This window comes from Callionymus lyra, chromosome 4, assembly GCF_982586985.1.
Source record: "Callionymus lyra chromosome 4, fCalLyr1.hap1.1, whole genome shotgun sequence".
Classification (NCBI taxonomy): Eukaryota; Metazoa; Chordata; class Actinopteri; order Syngnathiformes; family Callionymidae; genus Callionymus; species Callionymus lyra.
Window position 1 is genome coordinate 32,804,636 of NC_141821.1, and position 20,675 is coordinate 32,825,310.

Genomic DNA, 20,675 nt, shown 5'->3' on the forward strand with positions numbered 1-20,675 from the left:
TTGTGCTCCTGCCTCACGCCTTGTTTGGAAACACACATTTGTCAATGTCAATATGATTTAGAGGCTCAAGTCCTACATTCAATTAAATCCACTGACAAGAGACCGTTACCCGTTTATGGTCCTCAGAGGGACACACAAGACCACCATCAATCCTGTTCCATGGGCTCCTGTGGAGTTCCCTAAATAAAACTAGTCAACGTTCCCGGTCCAGTACCTGTGATAGTGTTCCAATGAAGGACTCATCAGACCCCAGGAAGAAAAGCGTCTCCAGCAGGAGTTAGAAGTGGTCCGGTCAGAGGGTCCTGCAGAGGAGGTCCACGCGGTGCCATTGCGCACGGCGGAGCGGCGTGTCCAGTGTGGAGCGCACCGGAGGAAAAAAACACTCGTACTTCTTACACACGGAGCTCGGTCGGTCTGGTGCGCACGGAGACACGCGCGCAGCTTTTTACACTTACCAGATCCGGACCGAGCGGCAGCGCGCGCACACGCGGCGGAGACGTCAGGCGCAGCCGCGCACGACACGCTGACCAATGACCTGATATCAAGCTGGAGGACGCAAAAGTGTGATTCCACAGGAGGACCTGAAGGGGAGACGTTAAAAATGATGTCACTAAATGAAGTCCCTCGAGTCCATCTCTCACTGTGACCCTGAACCAGAGTCCGGGTCAGACTCTGGAGTGATGGCATAAAAGTGCCACAAATTAGGTCAGTGTCGTTCTGGAGACAATCTAAAGGCTGACATATTACTATTCCTGCCACCCTTTAGGTCTGTACCCGCTCCAGCTGTGAGCTGCTGCTGTGCCAGCTTTGTTTTTCTGTCTTGGTGGGCATTTCAGGTCGAAATGTAAAGAGAGCAGCAGTTCAGTATGAAGTGAAACTCCATCAATCTTTCAGGGGAATCCTAATGTATCCTGAAGGCTCCAAAACTACTGTTATTACAGTGTAAAAATCTGGCTGCTTGTGGGGTAATTGGAGACCTACACCTGTTTTTTTAGTGAAATCATTATGGAGTGAGTGAAGGAGAAATTTTGACAGCTTATGATGTTCAAGCATATACTCCCTGTGAAACCTTTCATTTAATTTACATTGTTGGTCTGAAATCTCACTTATCCATCCATCTTCCTTCACTTGTACAAGGTCTTTGTCGCAGGGGCAGTGCCAGGTCGAAGAGACCCAGACTTTTCTCGCCCGGGAGAATACTGAGGCGTTCCTATCCTAAACGAAACTTACAGATCCACCTCACATGCACATTAATGCACATCGTCTTTCTTCTAAAAACAATTTTTTACCTCTCGTTTGGTCAAAATAATGTAACAACCAAGTAAGTGAGTTTCAAAGTTGTTTCAAGTCTAGAAGAACGATCAATGCTTTAGTTGTTTTCTACAGTAAAATGTTAATGTCATTTTCTTAAAACCCAAAGACCCATCTATGAAACTTTTTGAGAGAACAACTTTAAAAGTGGACACTGAGAAAGTGGTAGTCAAAAATCTACTTGTCATTCATCATTTCTAAAAAACAAGATTGTTTGATCACAGATGCTGATAAAGACCCTTTTTAACTGTATTCTCTAATGTCCTCTACATCCTCTGGGCAATATTTACCTGTTCTATCTATGTGGTACTTAAGTTATGCATCATTTATTGTTTTTTCTGCTGGTTTGCGTCATCTTGCAGTTTACTAATCTGAAATTGAAATAGAGCGATCAATAATGTCTATCTTATCTTATTCACAAAATCTTGGACTACAGGGAGTTTACTGTGTGTTGGAAGAGTATACATATGGAAGCCTATAATATGAAATGTCATTGTGGATTTTTATTTCTTTCTTATTCATTATTTATTCATTACCCCCTCTACAGTATGCTCAGGATTATTGACTAAACAGAGTTTATACCGCACTGCTGACCATTGCTGTACATGTTGTCAATTGAAGCCTTTTTAGTTTTAAATCAAATGCCCCAAAATGGTAAAACTATATTAAAGGAGTAGAAACTATATCTATAATATTCTTCAAAAAATACAGTATTGTGTTTGTTGTTGTAGTTCCAGCTGTGTCCAGAAGCCCATGTTTGTAGCATTTACTTTTCCTTTAAAGGTCCCATATTATGCCAAAATAACTTTTAACCCTAACCCTAACCCTAACCCTAACCCTAACCCTAACTCGAACCCTAACCCTAACCCTAACCCTAACCCTAACCCTAACCCTAACCCTAACCCTAACCCTAATCCCAACCCTAACCCTAACCCTAACCCTAACCCTAATTCTAAACCTAACCCTAACTCTAACCCTAAAACCAAACACACATTTTTCATCGTCTAAAGGCACTTTGATGGAATAATCCCTAACAACTACCCAACCATCGCTACTTCATTTAGAGCAAACTTAACGTTGATTGTATTTTAGCTCTCACCTGACTCAGGACCGCGAGGAGTGTTTGTCGTAATGCAAAGAAGATCTTTGGCACCTAAATAAATCAAGTTATTCTGGAACTGTAGCAAAATGACTGTTGGCCGCTGCTGCATTTATAGGTATTAAAATGCAATAGTATTGAACCTTCGGAGGATAGCAGGAATGATCAAGAGCGGACTGTCTCAGATTGAACCAATTCTAAAAGAGACAGATGAAAAGATTAATTTAAAGCGTTACCAAGCTCTAATGTGACTTTAAAAGCTCCATAAATTAGAATGATGTGGGAGCTTTCAAACGTGTTGCTTGCTGCAGCTTCCCTCGACGCCCTCACCATCAACCTTTCTGGTTCAAACACCACTTGAGCAAGCAAAACAATCAACAGCCGCCATTAACAAATGTCCACATTCAAGAAAGCCGGATGATAACAACATCACTCTCTCTCTCTCTCTCTCTCTCTCTCTCTGATAGAAAGGTTAATAGTGAATCACTCCGTGTATGGCCATGTAATTACTGACGTTTACTGATCAATTATGGCAGCAGAAGATGAGTCACCACTGATTGCAGCGTCACAGCGGGACTAGAATCATATGGGGGTAGAAGTAAATAAAGGGCCCATTGTTTGCCGTGAATCACCGAGGTTTTAAACCTTTACGTTAATTCCTCCGATGGACTTAACATCCTTGACAAGTAACATAATGGCACTGGAACACAAGTATCGGAAAAATGAATCCATAAATATGAAACTACTGACTTTAAACCTCTTGTTATTAGAAAATATTGTTCTTTATTTCCAAAATAGTGTCGTCCCCTGGGAAAGGCATTTGCAAATGATGTAAATTAGTTTCTCTGCCAGTGAATGTTTATACATACGTAATCTTGTAAGATAAAAAAAAGTACACAAGGGCAAGATTTAAATAACACTTCTAACCTCATGTCTTTGTTCAAGAGTCGGAGTCTGATTATAATTCCGGCTTTGCTCTAATGGAGCACGTTTGTGCAATACCAAATCAGTTTCTTACGTTTTCAAAATGATTCAGTTGATAATGTTTTATTCATTCATTTATTGAGAAACATTTTTTGCACCACAGGTAGGCAACCCCATAATACAACAGTTGAAAAGATGATGATTGCTTGTAATAAGAGAGGTAACATTCACCATTATATTAGGTCTGTAGTTTGATTCCCACAGAGTAGATAAATCTTACGTTACTTCTCTGTCGGTTAAGTGATTTAACTTGATTTCACAAATGAAGTTTGGACTTAAGAGAGCTCACAGGAGGCAGCAATAGTTACATTTAACATTTCTCATTAGCGCAGATCCCACTTCACTTTTACGCTAATGCACTTCATTGGACTCCCACTAAGAAACTGCACGTTGATTGAATGGCAAACACAGAGACTGGTTGGAGCTTTAGGTTGTTATCCAGAATCCTCCTCTGATTCAGGCTTTTTTTTCCAAAGCAGCGAGCAGCAGGGGGCTGATGGTCTGTGCTTGAACAGCAGCAGCAGACAATATTCACTCGCTGGCTATTTTTTCATGAAATTGCTGTCATTGAATGTTTTAACTTGGCCTTGATTTTCAATTTAAGAGCGACCCATTCTTCTTCTCCGGTGTGACAATGAATTCTTATTCACGGGAGGGTTGGAAAATATCTCGTGAAAGATGTGGTCACTTCTTCTTTCCCAGTCAGTCAATATTTCCGAGCCATCCCATCATGCAAACTGTTCATGCTGTCAAACGCATTCTGAAGGAGGGATGCTACCTTGTAACCCTGCTGACTGATGGTCTGAAGAATAGGCTATCATGACCAGTTTCCTAAATCAATTTGATTTATACGATTCTTAATCGATTCATTTTGTTTTGATACAGAATCTGCTTTTGAATAATTAGAACGGTTTAACTGTACTATAATGTACTTTATTTACCTCCTCATTTAACAGTTCTACTTCATGCATGCTCTGCCCTCTACAGTCTGTCGCCTCTTGAAGAAAAAAAACAGGGTTACAACTTGTTAAAATATAATAATAAAAAGTGAACTTATGAAAGCTTTAACCTGACATAAACATAGCGCTGCGCGATGACGTGCATTAATTGATCTCATGCTCTGATAATTGATATGGTAAATCTTTTATGAAATCGATTACAGATGAAACCCATTTTGTACATCAACAGGCTCATGGTCAAGGACGGATTCAATTGCTTGTGTAAACCCAGCGAGGTCTGTCCATACCGTGGGTATCTGACAAACATGTACACAGCACTAATGCTCAGGTGATGTCTTCAATGAGAGGGAGCAGCAGGGGAGGGTGGAGCAGCATCTTCCATCAATAGGGGCAGGACCTTGCGAAGATGGGAGTGTTGGCAGCTGCTCCTCTCAGGATCTATAACAGTCTAGACTAATACCAGTGTGATGGTCAGGCCTGAGGGGCCAACCCGGTGATTGGGTTTGTAAAAATAGCCACTCGCTTATTGAAGTAAGTTGAGGTTGGACTGCCCCCTAGCGACTATTGTGGAGCACTTTTTCAAAAGTTAGAGCAACAATGCATGCCGATGTTAAAAACAAAATACTAAATTAAAGGTGGCTAATTCTGCAGTCACACAAGAAGATGAGTAGTTCATCTCTGGCTCTATTGGATCCTCGTGTTTTGAGAATCATTATCCACTCTAAGATGGTAAAACATTGATTGCAGTTGGCACTGTTTATGACTAGGTAACTAGCACAATAGAAAGATTTATAATACTGTCATTAATGTCTCTTAAAATAAGGGCGTGCAATATTCCGTAACATGTAAGTCTTTGGGTATGTAGATAAAAAACAAAAAGCGGACAGGAATGAATCATTTTTTATTTCTTAAAAATAAAATTTTTCAAAAGAGGTTTGGTGCAAACTCATTTTGAGATTTTTTTTTAATACATGACAGAATTATTCACATTCTCAGAGTCTACATTTATATTTACAATGACACTGCAACATGCATGATATACTGTAGTTCAAAACAATGAGCATAATCAGACGCATTTTACACTTCAGCTCAAGAAATTAACCAGAAACCGGTTTTGAAGATTGGCCCGTCTATGATCTTCATGATCATGAAGTGTCCAAGTGTCATGATGTTTTCCTATTTCAATATTTATATAATCATTCACGTGATTAACACAGAACAAATATGTGAACAAACACAATTGTAGGTGAAAAAAGGACCGTAGATTTAAAAAATGATCTTGCAAACCTTAGATAATGTAAAAAGATCAATAAAAACACATTTTGTGTCACAGTCGTGTATACGTTGTTTTATTTTATTAATTGGATAATATCTTGTATTATTCATAAAATCATGTTTCACAATTTGATTCCTTCAAAACCTTCCTGGATCCAGATGGAACTTTAACCAACATTTATCAGCAAAAATAAAACACATTTTAGTTTTTTATTTTCAAGTTTTTTTTTTTTTTCACAAAGTGAACTAACAAAATATTTATTAGGATATATCTAATAAATACAAGTTCTGGATTTTATTTATTTATTTTCCCATAATGTGCAGAATTAATGAGCCTATTGCAGCTGAAAAAGTCTTCCTAGTTTTTAACCTATGGTGCAGAATTTCTTTTGCAAGAAAATTACAGTGTATTAATGTGAATCTGTTTTCAACAAAACAAAGTTTCACTCAATCACTGTAATCACTCAATCTCTTTTAATAAAATGTAAAGTCAAATACTTTCTTATAAAGCATCTGATGAAATGTTTTTAATTGTTTGTTATAATGAATTTGTATAAATGTTCTCAAGTTAAAGTTTCATTTAAATATCTTCATTTATTTCCTCCTTCACCATCCAGGTCCTCCCACTCCTTGAAGCCTCCTTCATAGTGTCGGGCCCTGTGAGAATGTTGCCGTGTTCAGGACATCCTTTGTTCAGCAGTAAATTTATATACATTTTCATTTAATAGATTTTTACTCACTTGCTATATCCCAACTGATGAGCAATATCCAGAGCCTTGAGGCTTCTCTTACCACTCCTGCACTGAAACACCAAGTTTTCATCGTCTCTAAGAGGAGCCTTCACACCAAACCTTTGAAGAAACTGTTCTGGGGTCAGCCGCAGGCTCTCCTCCAGGCTGTCCACTGTACCAAAACCAAAGCAGACGTTTGAATAAAAGAGTAAAACAAAAAGGTACGGCTGCTTCTTACATGGGACGTTGACTGCATGTGGAATCTTCCCAGCTTGAAACTCATCAGGTTCTCTCACATCCAAGAGCTGGATGTTTTGTGAGGACAACATTTGTTTCATCTGCGTGTAGTTGACGACTGTAGGTATTGAAATAAAAAGTATGACTTATGAATTATCTGAAACTAAAAGTTTTCATCTTAAAATAAATCAATAACAACGGGACTTATAATGTCGATCTATACTGTTAATTACAAACATTTTAAATTAAATGTACAATTGAGTTAGACATGTGATACACACTGTGGAATTCACAGGCCTACTTAATCTTGGTCTGCCCTGGGGCCTCCTCCCATATCAATACTTCTGTACTAATAACAAGCCGCTGCTCAGCTTTGATTGTGTGAACAACAATACATTAATTATGTCTTCCCTGGTTAGTGGTTTTTGGGTGGTTTAAGCCCATATTTAATCCTCTTTTATTGAATTACATTTTCGTTTGAGCCCAGAGAAAGCTTCTATCATACTTAGCTGATGATTCTCATGCAATAGAGGAACATTTGTATGCTTTTGGTCAAATGTTGGGATACACTTTATTATATTATTATATCTTGATTATAAAATCTAGATAAAAGTGGGCCAACTAGCATAAACTTCTTATGACACGTCTGTAAAGGTTGTTGGACCTTTGCACTTCTTGCATTTACCTGTATTGTTTTTACTCATTAATGTTGAATTGGTCTTTCACTTTTCTCCTGGTGAGCCTTTAACGTTGGCGATATTGACAATACATTACGTATTAACAGCTGTCCCTCAGTGTTTGTTTCTCATTTGTTTATTTTGGAAACTTGCTTTGCCAGATGAACTGCCAGGTGAACCAGTGTGTTTCTTATGCACTTTCCAAAACTCTAAAACACTTTGATAGAACACGAAGAATATTCCTGACATTTCTGTCTTGGTTGAGATGATAATCACTACCTTCAATGATTTCTTTTTCAATCACATTCACGGAAAATTAACTTGTATCAAAGTTGAACGATCGACAAGAATTAAAACTTTAACACGAATCCAGTGTTAAGTGTGAATAATACATACATCAACCTTACTATGTCGTTTGATAAAATAAAATAACTAATAACTAAATATTTAGAACATTTGCAAGAAGAACCATTAATTAACCAAGGAGAAAATTAATTATTTGTGTCCCTTCAATGAGCTCCAGAAGAGTTGACATGTTCTCACGAACACCCTTCAGCACCTGTGACACTAGAGAACAGACATGTCCAATATTACCTTGGTCCGGTGCGTCCTTGGAGGATGTGCACGCTCTGCTCAGGGAATAAACGACAGGGTAAGACCGGAACCGAGCCTGAAGAAAAGCTCGACCTAGAAGAGCAGCCATGGTGTCAGAGGAGCGCGTGAGAGGTGAGTGAAGGGGGATAGAGGACACTAAAGGTTTTATCAGCGTCGTGATGGGAATTCATGCATTGGATAATGCTGTTTTACTGCCATCTAGTGGACGACTTGACAATCACCTCCCTATTGAACATCCTGCTGAAGGTAAATAGGAAAACAAAGTAGAAAGACAAATAAGCCTAAATATACACATTTAAAAGCATCTTAAACTTGCCGATCTTGTGAGACCACAATTTAAAACTCTTGATTCTGGTTTTAAAGTCAGTGTGGGAGAGATTATTTTTCTATAAAGCAGTTATTCCTCATTCCTGACGCCTCGGCCTCACCATCACTTCACTGACCCATTTCAAATCAATATCAAAGTGGATGATTGTTCATTCCCTGATCGGGGAACTTTGGCTCCGCCAGCTTCCTCCATTCATCTCTCCGTCATTTCACACTCTTATCTCTCTCACAGCCCCCCAGTGTGCAGAATTGCAATGGAACATGAAAACAGCTCTTCCATCACCAGCCACAGTTTAATCTGGCGTCACTGCTCTTCCCCTCCGTGAGAGTCATCCCTCATTGGAATGAAGAAACGTTAGACACACGCGCCTGTGAGAGTGCATAACATTATGACCTTTGCATCGCTCGGCTGCTGTAGTCGTTCCTTATTCTTTGAGGTCAGTAAAAAGAGGTTTAAATATAATTCATGTTGTGGAAATACATCATCATTTTATATCTATTTTAAATAGTGTCAAATTAGTCAACATATTAGTTTAGGTGTTTACATGAATTGCTGATGATTCATTTTGATTAATCACGATCGATATCATTATTGTGTTCAAAATAGTTTCAATTAGAGTTAAATTTGTCATTACAACACACACACAAGCATTATGTTTGGGGTCTTATAGTCAGCGCTATTGTATGAAATGATCAAAAAGTAATTTAAGATCCTTCACTATTTGATCCATGCATTGATGATTTATAATTGCCGTGAACTCGGGGCAGCCATGGTTGACATGTTTCTTAAATGATTGAAAGAAGTCTTCTCTGCAGGACTTATAGTCCAGGACTAGTGGCTCAACAGTAGTTTAGTTACACATATCAAGTTAAAGGACTCTGATATATGCACACAACGACTGATTTGCTTGTCAAACTTCTCACATCTGCAGGTACTTGAAGGTGTTGCTGCAGTTTATGACTTTGAGCCAGTTAGTATGCTGAATGGATTTTGGTTATTGGGTTGGATCAATTCTTAAAAATGGGTTGTTTAAACATCGGTCTCATCATTAAGAAGGCCCAGAAGCGTCATTCGAGGAAATTCCACCTCCCACGGACGATGCTGGTGCAGTTTTACACTGAAATGTAGAGTCCATCATCACCTCCTCCATCACTGTGTGGTACTCTGCTGCAACAGCTACGGACAAGAAGAGACTTCAGTGGATTATCTGTTCTGCTGAGAAGGTGTTTGGCTGCCCTGCATCTCTGCAGGAACTCTCTCACCCGAGACAACCCCTGTTCCACCTGCTCCTGTCCAGCAGGAGACCGAGATTAATATGGACCATTTCAAGATCCCGGGTTAAGAATTCTTTCCACCCATCTGCTGTCCAAATCATGAATATTACTTAATTAAATTGAATGTATTTTGTTTCATTTATTTGTATTAAACATATATATATTTTCAATATTTATTTGTCATTCTACTTTATGTCACCACCACAAACAAATTTCAGTGTTTACAGCAATGGTAACAAAAGTTTTCTGATTCTGATTCTAAGGGGAAAAATAATTCTGAAATTGGATCGTGTAATCTAATCCTAGTTTTAATCTGGATCTTCAGTTTGTGTTGTTCAAAACATTTTTGTAGGATCTGGAAAACTTTGATTAAAAAACTGAATTATCCTGTTCCCTACATCGTGTAGTATTACAAGGTGGATTTCAGGAAAGAAATGTAGCAAAACTTTGGTCAAAATACCAATTTGTATCATTTTCTTTTTATACTTGTGTTCATATTTTGCACTCGATGTGTTCAACTATTATTGTAATTAAAGTTTTCTATAAAGTAAAGATAAAATAAAGTTTAACTGATCTTGTCCCCGTGATATATAAACCCCCAGTTTAGCTAAGAGTTCGATAAAATTCAATGATTTATTCAACATGTCTGTCCTTCATCACTGTACAGTATATACATTTAAAAGCCTTCAGAGAAAACAGGTACATCATTAACATCATATTACCAAAGAACAACCTGAATTTTCCCTCGTAGAGCCACCACTCACTGGAGTATAGAAGAGGCTTGAAGCGTCCTTTGCCAAATGATAACGAGGCCTTTCTCTTAAGTAACTGAAAGAGCAGAAACAAAGATACTACTGGCAAAAGCGCAAACTGATCTTTATTTTGTTTACTATCGGACATTTAAGACTTTTTGAAAATTTCCAAAATATATTTGTTAATGTATACATTTTCATAAAAGTATACGGATGACCTGACCCTGGATGACAAAAATGGGATTGGCAACTGGCCCATTGACTTCAAGGACCATACATTAAAGTGAGCATTGCTGCATGTTAGGACTTCAACAGTAAAACCTAAATCAGCAAATGTTTTTCTAACAGAAGTCTTACTCTGTTTGTGCAGGTTCCTTTTGACAAGTGAACGCCTTGTGATTCTTTGTCAGAGCGCTGTGGGGTGACCAACAAAAGGGAAGTTTAGAAATCCATCATAAAACTGTAACTGTAACAACACCCTGTCCTTTACAGAGAAGCAATTCTCCTGCGGTGTACGGACATCTATCAATACCTGTCAAAACACTTTCTTCTGCTCACTGATACAACTGAAAACTGATGCTTGAATATACACGTGATGTAGAGAGTGTTTGCTTTGGGTTTAAAGTAAAAGGTCTGACTTACAGAAATAGCAGTGGATTAAAACAAACTTTGATTTCACAGCCATGTAGATCATTACATTTTAATGTTAACAGGGCCAAAGACTTCTCAACAAGTGAAGTCATTTAGTTTCTTGCAACAAAATGTTGACCATGTTCAATGATTATCTAGTTTAACAGAATTCACGGGAAAGATGATAATGGATTAAATAAAACAAATGTGGGTTTCCAAAAATACTTGAAATGTCAGAAAGTCAAATTTGATTCTCTTGTAAAATTCTGTAACCTTGTTCTGCAACATTTGATTCGTTGGCTTGTGAGTGAGAGGTTGACGGTTGAATCCCAGCTCCAGATTTGTGTGTGGCATTTTGTCGAGGACACTTAAACCTTGATTTTTGAGCGTGCTTTGTAGCAGCTTCCTTCCATCAGTGTGATCGAGACATGGTTGAATGCATGACTTATAGAAAATTACTGAGGGGAAATTGAAAGTGATATATTAATAAGAGCCATTAACAATACTGTTACACAATTAGACTTTACACCTGAGAATATTTCACATTAGGTGCAAATGGAATCAAATTAATTGTCCCACCAAGTTGCATCTCAATAAGAGGCTTTCTTTAGTAAATTGTATGTTGCTATTGCTTCTGATGGGCAGCAAAGAATATGCATTTCATGATATTTTTCCTGATGATACAAAAAGAGACTTTTTCTCGTTTTATAAACAAATATGTACACAGAAAAAACTCTAGAATCTATGACATTATAGTCACACCATTCAGAAACCTTGGACATAAACGCTTTTTTAAATATCACAAATTGAGCCTTTAACACACAGGCTATACTTTTTTGTCCATGTTAAGACAGCGAAAAAATAACACCTTATAATTGTTGTAATGCAATATTGAGGTTGTATCTGTGTGGTTTGCATTTTTTGTTGTTGTTGTTGGAACAGTAATCTATCATAGATGTCATGTTTTTTGGTTTTGGTGAGGGAGTATTGACCACACCTTAGTCAAGGCAGCAAAAGAATGTGACTTCTTCATTTGTGTGAAAGTCTGTTTTTTTCCATACAGATAGAACCGAATACTGTTAAATACACATGATGACAGATCCCTGTCTGCAGTGGGATTGTTTTTTCAGTGTTTTCTATGGGACGATATAGATTGTATGTAAAGAAAAAGTTCATAGATTAAAGTCAGATTTGGTTGGTTTGAAAAAAAAAGTACCTTTTAAATGCCAAACATGTCAAATTGAAAAAAGTAAAGCAATGCTAATTTCTAAATAGTTCTTATTTTCCATTAAGAAGTTAGAAAAGCTGTGTTGAATGTGTTAATGATACAGGAGCTTTTATTTAGAACTTCTAAGTGAGATTACTTATGGTTAGATGTCTTGGGTTAGATTTTATTCCTCGAATAAAGTTTTCATACTGCTTGATTAAACGTACACATCTGATATTTCTTGCAGTTTTCCTACATGTTAACGGATACGACACAATCCTGGTAAATGTATCAACAGCTTCTTTTTTTTTATGTTTTAAAAAAAAATACCAGTCCCTCCCAGATTTCAGGCGCAAGAATAAAGTTGAACTTGTCAGCAGCAGCGAGTGACTCACGAACCTCCTGATCTAAATCACGTAACTTACCATAAGTTTTAGGTGTGGCAATACTGGATAAGCGTCAATAGAATAAGAGGGGGGGGAACCATCTACCATGTAGATAAAATAAGGAACTTATCCCATCAAAGCAGCATACATTTTTTTTTTTAAATAGTTGTTCAATAATTATTCAAGAACGATTGGAATGGAAAAAATAACATATCTTCCGAATATTTGATACATTGTATAAAATTGTCTTTTCCGGTTACCCCCAGGTTAATGGTTTGAGCTGGCCCTGTGCGTCACGTGATAAAAGAACCTGCTCTGATAAAGCGCTGCTGTTTCCAGACGCCCTGCAGTTGATTTGACTCTTCTTGTTGTCTACGTCCAACAGACAAGATGAAGTGCTGCGGAGGAACAGGAGAAGCCAAACCGGCGGATGCCGAGATCCAGAAAATGTGTGATGACGTGAGTAGATCAGATATGGGGCTGGTTTACCCGCCCAGACAAAGGGAAGCCGCTGACTGGACTGTTTTTCCTGCAGATGAAGCCGCACACCGAGAAACTCACTGGGAAGACTTTCAGCGAGTTCACGGCCAAGAGCTTCAAGACCCAGGTCGTGGCCGGAACCAACTACTTCGTGAAGGTACAGCTCCAGTCCACGAGTGTGTCAGCATAGTTGTGTTCCTGTGTTGATGTCCACCAAAACCGTACTTGTTATACGATGACAAGCAGGATCACGTGTACTTCATATTTGTCCATGTTTTTATTTACAATAATAAGTTGACAGACGCGATTATTGGGGGGCCAGGTGCTCATGAGAACCGTGAGACCATCTAATGGTAGTGTGAGGCTCAAGAAAGGGTGCAGTAAAGTACCTTGCATTGGCATGAGATTTAAGTCAACACAACATCAGTGCACGAGCATCAATCATGAGTTGACCCAGACACACAAGTCAATGACTCACTGATGACAACACCCAGGATCATACGTGTCTGTTTACATGTGCCAACAACAAACAATAGCAATAAAAGGCACATGTGTTATAGAAACTTAATGAAAAATAAAAAATGGCCTTGTGAATGCATTTGTTGAGTTTATATTTGTACAAATTCCAATCCATGAGTGTTAGTTTTTATTTACAATTTTTCAAAATTAACGGTGACCGTGAACTCCATATTTGTTTGAAATGATGGATCAGTTACTGAAATATTTCTGCCTCCCACCACAGGTTCACGTGGGAGGAGGCGACCATGTCCACATTCGCGTCCACAAGCCTCTCCCTTATACCGGGGAACCGCCGTCGCTCTCTAACGCAGTCCACTCCAAGAAAGCCGAGGATGAACTGGAATACTTCTAAAGAGATTGAAACGCAGCTCCCTGCTAACCATGTTAACAGTTTTAACTGTTTGAGAAGTTAACAGTTTTATACGTCTGTGTGGTTTTTATTAAACGAAAAAAATTAAAATGTTTGCTTTTATTATACATGACTGATGCACTTATTTTCCGTACATTGTCATTACCACCCATGACTCAGTGTATTCGGTGCATTTTTTTGGCTCAAACTAGTCGACGAAAACCAAAAAACTTTCAAGGCAGACATTTTACTTTAAAATAGTGGGTATTGACAAAGAACCATTTCTTGTCTCCTGTGAGCATGAAACTAAAGATCAGCTCCTCTGCATCTTTTACATGATCTAACAACTTAATTGTAGCCTTGAACCGTCTGAGTAAGGGTTGGAGACTGACCATGGAGAGAAAATGAAAATTACACATCTGTCAACATGACTTGGAGCTCTATGCATGTCATTGCAACTGAATTATGATCTGCAATAAAGATTTGGGTGTGAGAATTGTAGAGTGCATCAGACAAGATGCAGAGAACCCGATTAAACTTTGTTTTGATAAACTAATTTTGACCTACAAAGATAGTTAAATAATGTAAACAATGACAATTGGAACAAAAAGAATGTATACAGTTCTTTTACATTATGATAAAAAGCTTTACCTAAAAACCTTTTTTTCCCACCACACGAGTTAAAAAAAAGAAGTCTTACAGGTTATCATTACAGTTCAACTAATAAGTGCAAGAGAAACGTGTTTCTACAAGTTTTGTAAATTTACCACTTACAAAAAGTGACAATGTTGACTCGGAAGCATTTTTATTTTCAGACACAAAGTTTACCGTCAAACCTAACACAGCTAGTTTTCTTAAAAATGTTTTTCTTTTACATTTCTCTTTACACAGTGGAAGCTTCAAGGGATGGAACATGGAACATGAAAAGGAGACGTGTTGTTGGAGTCCCAGAATAAATCCGCCTCAACTCACGTACGCATATATGCTTCACTCTGTTCACATTCCGTGTAAATCCATTTTTGGTGGCGTGTAGTGGATTCGACATCTTTCGTTGAAAATCTGAAACATAACAGTCAGACAAGTTGTAAAGTGACTAAAGTAATAATTTCACCTTCAGACTTCTGTCTTTGACGACCTCCTCCACGTTCAGCTCCGAACGCATTAGCTTTAGCTGCAAGAGGTAGAACGATAAATACCATTTTAACTCCATTTTTAACCAGTAGCTTTATTGACTTCCAGTCTTACTTTGGTCTGTTCATTCCTAAGAAGTTTGATAAGAGTCAAGTTTTCTTCATCTTTTGTTCTCTTTTCTCGCAGTTGTTGAACCACATCTGATGTCTGTGCTATACAGCTCTTGATGGCTGTGTCTCTGCTCAGATGAGCCTCTGCCATCTGTGGAGAAATAGCGATGTTGTGATTTAAGCATAGTCAGGACTACAAACCTTAGGAGAACAATCACACTCACTGACTCATAGAGCTGTTTGCATGTTTGCGCCGCGTCCACTTTGCCTGAGAAGGAGACGGTGGGAACACTTGTGTTCAGTGCATGGACAATTCGGTCATCTATGGATCGCATCACCTTCAGCACCTCCTGACCAACACATCAAGTCAGTCCATCATTTCGCAAGTCCAACAGTGGAATTCGCAACAAGATTCCAGAATGATAATGAAGCAGGTCTTCGACTTATGCATTCATTGATCAACACTCGTCTGAAACGTCCATCTTGTGTTGAATTTCCTCATTCTTGTGTTCAAACTAACACTTTTTTTTAGCACCACATCCAAATAGTGTTTTGATTTCCCTTAGCTGCAATTAGAAGCTTTTTGTTGGTAAGAAACTTACATTTATTTTGTCATTTGTTTAGTTTAGATATTATTTAATGATGAAAATAAAATGACTTAAACTTGTGAATTAAATCAGGTACAACTGATACAAAACAACTCTGTTACTGAGGTGGAGAGAATTTATCTAAGGAAATAAACCAAACCCCCCCCCCCATCTTAATGGTCATCTAGAAAAAATAGCTAAAAGAAAATAAACTATGTTGGAGACACTTTTTAAAAACATGTAAACCCCATGAATCATCATTCTTAAAATCCCCCATGTCTGTTATTCATGCATCACGGACATGTGAAGAATTTGTGGGGACAAAGGTTTGTATAAAATCCCCATTATAGCTGGAAAAAGGGGATAAACAAGATCAAAGTGGAACCAGAGAAGTAGTGGATTAACATCGTGGAAAATAGAGACAAAAATGTGACCGACATACAAATTGAGACTGAAGGAACATCATCTTAAAACAGGTCGTTAGAATTAACAACATGCATTTAAGCTTGGGGATGGGAAAAGTTTTGTAATGCAGTTTTTTGTCTTTCCTGTAATACATATTGTTTTTGTTTTATTAAAAATCTTCATTAGATGCGTTTTTTTCTCGCAAATGTAATTCAGTTTCTATTAAAAAATAAGTACATTAAGTGAGACCTCTGGAATGTGAAACATATGACTTTAATAACTGATATATACTGTACAATAGACAAAATGAAGGTAATTCACTTGCTTTAAATTAGAGCACACAGTTTTTCCATTAAAAACTAAACTCATGTATACGAATTTAGACCGTTGAATAAAGGTTTTAGGATGTTCCCTGCAACAAGATCATCTGACTCAGTTGCTTTTGTTATCTATTCTCAGGACACAAACTGAACTACACTTGTGTAACTTCAACATTCCGATAATGAACCGTAACTTGCTTAGTGTAACTTGTCAATTTCCCTTTCCTCCTAAAATGCTCACCCAATGATTCCCCTCGCCATTTCAACTTATTTTAACGTGCACGATGCTTGAAAAGATTGACGCGAATTTGTTAATGGACGACTCGTGTTCTGTGTTGATTCAAACTCCACGCTGAGGTCACCGCGAGTGACGCGCACAGCAAGACGGCCTCGCGCGCACAGAAGACACAACGCCTGCATACAACTTTGATTCCTAACATCTTTTTTAATCCACACATGTGCAGGTTACCTGAAACATTGCAAAGTCCTCACAGTTTAAAGTTGTTCCTCCGGACGCCGCCATGACAGACAGGACCCTGTTGACGGAACGAGGCTGTCCAAGAAGGTGCCTGGCGTTAGACTTTTCTTTTTAATCAGGCGTTCACGTCAGTGTACTAAATAAACAGCGCGAGGCCCTAACAGCTGGTGCTGGTGGGTTGACTTTCAGAAGCAGCAGTCAGGATCAGTTCAGTAACTAGAGTTCAGGACCAGCCATGAGTTTCGCCAGGACCTGTCTTTCCCTCGGAAACTTCACAGGTACGTGTAGACTTTTCCCTACTTTTAGTTTAAACTACTCCAAGTATTTGTGAATTAAAACGGCAACTAAGTGGTCACTTACGTGCCATGCATGGCGTTATGGCCGCACCTGAGCATTATTATAGATACTATTTCCTTATTATGTTGTGTAATATCACGTCATCGCATGACACCTGCGTTTGCATTGTTTCTTGTGAATATAATAATAAATGATCCGAATCATAGAAAAATAAAGTCATTACAGAAATGTTAACCTTAATATGAAATTCATTCAACAATACAAATGAATAAGTTAATCTCTATTGGCAACAAAAAGAGAGCAGAATGATAATACTATTAAATAATGTATTGTATTACTTGTGTGTACCTTTTTCCCAAACGCATATGTTCAACAGTCTGTCATTTGTTTTTATAAATATTAGAATGAAATTGAGAATAAGATTATGTTTTATTGCGTGTGAAACTATCCATACGTCGATATATCACTTATACATCATTTTGAGACTAATGCTTCAAATCAAATTTTATTCTTTGCCCTAAATATTTAAAGGGTTAATATTTTTATTTTATTTTTTATTTTTAAACATTTTATTCACAATTAACATTCACATAATCACAGCGTTTATTCATTTTTGTGTTGCAATCAAACGGGCGCTAGGTGGCAGCAGTCATTACTTCCTCTCCAGCTAAAGGATCAATGAAATCCTGAAAGATACCACCGATATCTAAGGACGAGAGGACACATTTGACTCCAGCAGTTGTTTTTTTTAAAGCTGATGTTTGTTTTGGCCTATTTTGGTTTCAAAACAAATGAAAGCAGTTACGTCTTTTTAAAGAGTCATGCGGATTCTGCAACATTAGTGTCAAGTACTTTACAATACTACAAATATATATCCTTGTTCCTACACATGGTAATGTATCGTATCAATGACCCTGTATCATGATGCGTATCGTATTGCCAGATTCTTGCCAATACACACCTAACTGTATGTGCCATTTGTTACTTACAGCCTGTATTGCAAGTTATAATTTTGTAATTTGTTTAGCTCTTGTTTTTAGGGGAGATCGGGACCTTGTAAAGAACTCTAATTTGAGGTCTGATTCCTGCTTCTTCTTCGCAGGTCGTAGGTGCAGGTGGTTGACTCCGATGACGCCGATGGCATGGACTCAACACAGAGGGATGTGCAGTAAACCACAGGAAGTCAAAGCGTCAGCCCCACCAACAGTCCCTGCCAATGGTAGTTTACTCCATCAGCGTCTAAATCAAAATATTTAATCAAAAGTCATTATTGTTGCTATGTTTAACAACCGGATGGAAAATAAACATTGAGAAATGGTAAAACTAAACATAATCAAGTTTGATTTTTTTTGTTGTTGCTTAGAGCTTGTCTGTAACAGTGATGTCATGACAAAGCTGTTTGGAAAAAAACAAACGCAAAATAAAAAAGTAATTTAAAATAATTACAGACAAATAATATGCATTAAACTTTCCTGGGATATTGTTTGTATTCTTTGACCAAAATGTCAATAGAAAATGATTGTTTGTACTGTAGATCTTCTTACCGTCCCAAAGGAAGCCTGCATACAGGATGTGGGGTCACTGTTTGGGATGAAGCAGAGCCTCACTGGGGCTTCTTGAAGTCTGAACTATTTGAGAAAGATTCACAGTTCTTTCTGCTTGTTTTTTGTGCTCTCCTGCAGGGACTTCACCTTTGGGCTTTAAGGTCCCCGGCCACAGCCCCTCCGAGATGGACAAGAAGATTCTGGTCTGGACGGGCCGCTACAAATCTGTTGCGGAGATCCCAGAACTAGTGCCGTGAGTAGCATCTTCCTGTTTGGCTGCCAAAGATGCTTCCATCTGATTGGTCGTTGGTTTGTTTGTTTGTTTAATTGAGTAAAAGGAACACAACAAGCTTGATGGTGTTGAGAAGATCAGGGTGGAGGAAGCTTTTGATCTGCTGCCATGATAATCTGTCTGGCAGTTTATTCCCAACTGCAGATTCTCAGGCCACTACATTTGATTTAATAAGTACTCCAGAGAGCCCCTCAACAGTGTCTGCTCACATGTGATGGTTGACTTCAAAAGTCTCTTCAGACTTTGATGGAGAGATGCTGTTAACACCTGGAGGAGCCAGTGGAAAATAACTTCTGTTTATGACTGTAGGTTCTCTCCTTGCTGATGTTTGTTCTCATGTCTATCTGCCACAGGATATCAATGATAGCTGCTGCAAAAGACAAAGCAAGAGTGAAAGTCTGCTACATAATGATGGCGGGGACAATAGCAGGCTGTATTTTGGTGGTGATCGTTGGCAAACGGGTGAGTGTGGAGATGAATCAATGTTGCACTCGTGACTTCATTAGTAGCTCTATTGTTGATCATCTGCTCTTGCACATAGCAGATTAGTGCTTCAAGAACGGGTTTGTTTTCTGTCAAATCTTTGTGCTGCCTCAGGCCAAAAATAACCTAGTAAATTGGAATATATCATCACAAGTGCATTTGTTGATGAGTTAATACACATGTAAAATATATTGAAATGTTTTGACCTGATACATGATTTGTTTCGTCTCTTGATATAGCGCAACACTCCTATTTCATTTTACTTCATTATACTTTGTCCACTTTAATTTAAAAGTCTCATTGTATTTTAATCATCTCATGATATTTATTTCATTCATTCTATTCTATACTGTCAATACCACAAAAAACCTGTGTCGTGTTTACAATACTGGCACCAAACATGTTCTAATTTTATATTCATGTACAGATATTTTAGTGTTGTAATGTATCGTATTGTGAGGTTCTGGCCAATACCCTAACTACTTACAATAATAAAAAAGTACATCAATGGTCAACAATAATAATGGCAGGAGCTGACATCAATGTTTAATATTTCTTTTGCAGAACAAAAGAAAACATGACGCCCTCCTCGCTGAGAGTTCGATGACGAAAGCAATTTGAAGAGACAAGAAGAACCATTTCTTGTGACAAAACATCTTCTCTTGGTGAAGTTCTCTTCCAGCTGTTGCAATGCTCATTGATTTAATAGAAAGGTTTAATAATGTGAAAATATGTAGTCTTCTCAAAAGAAGAGCCTTCATAATCACAATGTGTTATACAGCAACACCCCAGACATTTAACCTACCTGTAACATCAGCTGCTGCCTCACGTCAGTGTAACGCAGTCGTCTGACAAACTACAAGTATTGAGGAACGTCAGTGAATCTCAGTTGTCGAATGTAATTTGGCTTCACATATTAACACACCAAGGTGTCATAACTTTAAATGACTGCAACATATTCACTTGAATCCAATTCCCTTGTATTATTTAAGTTTGAAAAAAAGAATTTTAGGGATGTGTTTATAGATCATGTGACCTGTGTGTAAAATTAAAATAAAGGATACTATTTGAAATCTTGCATCTGAATGATTCTTGTGTTGAGTAGGTGTCCACAAAAAAATCCAGACAGTGAGCTCAGACGCTTTAAATTAAAAGGACAAAAGTAAATGACAATCATTTCAATGATCAATTTGCTATCCTTAAACATTTCACGCT

The 20,675-nt window shown here is 38.0% G+C and overlaps 4 protein-coding genes across 4 annotated transcripts; 2 read left to right on the top strand and 2 right to left on the bottom strand.

Annotated features, from left to right (window-relative positions):
• Positions 1-5,235: 5,235 nt before the first annotated feature.
• On the bottom strand, positions 5,236-7,991 carry LOC148082647 (thiosulfate:glutathione sulfurtransferase). Its single transcript, XM_087788258.1, has 4 exons — positions 7,868-7,991; positions 6,598-6,714; positions 6,369-6,531; positions 5,236-6,285 (listed from the first exon to the last, which is right to left on the bottom strand). Exons 1-4 carry the CDS (start codon positions 7,974-7,976, stop codon positions 6,219-6,221), a joined length of 456 nt encoding a protein of 151 aa, XP_087644384.1. The 5' UTR covers positions 7,977-7,991; the 3' UTR covers positions 5,236-6,218.
• Positions 7,992-12,771: 4,780 nt separating this feature from the next.
• Positions 12,772-13,939, top strand: cst14a.2 (cystatin 14a, tandem duplicate 2). Its single transcript, XM_087788260.1, has 3 exons — positions 12,772-12,924; positions 13,001-13,102; positions 13,688-13,939. The coding sequence occupies exons 1-3, from the start codon at positions 12,856-12,858 to the stop codon at positions 13,814-13,816; spliced, it is 300 nt and encodes a 99-aa protein (XP_087644386.1). The 5' UTR covers positions 12,772-12,855; the 3' UTR covers positions 13,817-13,939.
• Positions 13,940-14,601: 662 nt separating this feature from the next.
• On the bottom strand, positions 14,602-16,929 carry mix23 (mitochondrial matrix import factor 23). The gene is made up of 5 exons (XM_087788259.1): positions 16,836-16,929; positions 15,279-15,404; positions 15,059-15,205; positions 14,925-14,984; positions 14,602-14,872 (listed from the first exon to the last, which is right to left on the bottom strand). The coding sequence occupies exons 1-5, from the start codon at positions 16,887-16,889 to the stop codon at positions 14,810-14,812; spliced, it is 450 nt and encodes a 149-aa protein (XP_087644385.1). The 5' UTR covers positions 16,890-16,929; the 3' UTR covers positions 14,602-14,809.
• Positions 16,930-16,996: 67 nt separating this feature from the next.
• On the top strand, positions 16,997-20,538 carry fam162a (family with sequence similarity 162 member A). The gene is made up of 5 exons (XM_087789885.1): positions 16,997-17,122; positions 18,244-18,360; positions 18,824-18,938; positions 19,331-19,439; positions 20,025-20,538. Exons 1-5 carry the CDS (start codon positions 17,080-17,082, stop codon positions 20,079-20,081), a joined length of 441 nt encoding a protein of 146 aa, XP_087646011.1. The 5' UTR covers positions 16,997-17,079; the 3' UTR covers positions 20,082-20,538.
• Positions 20,539-20,675: the final 137 nt, after the last annotated feature.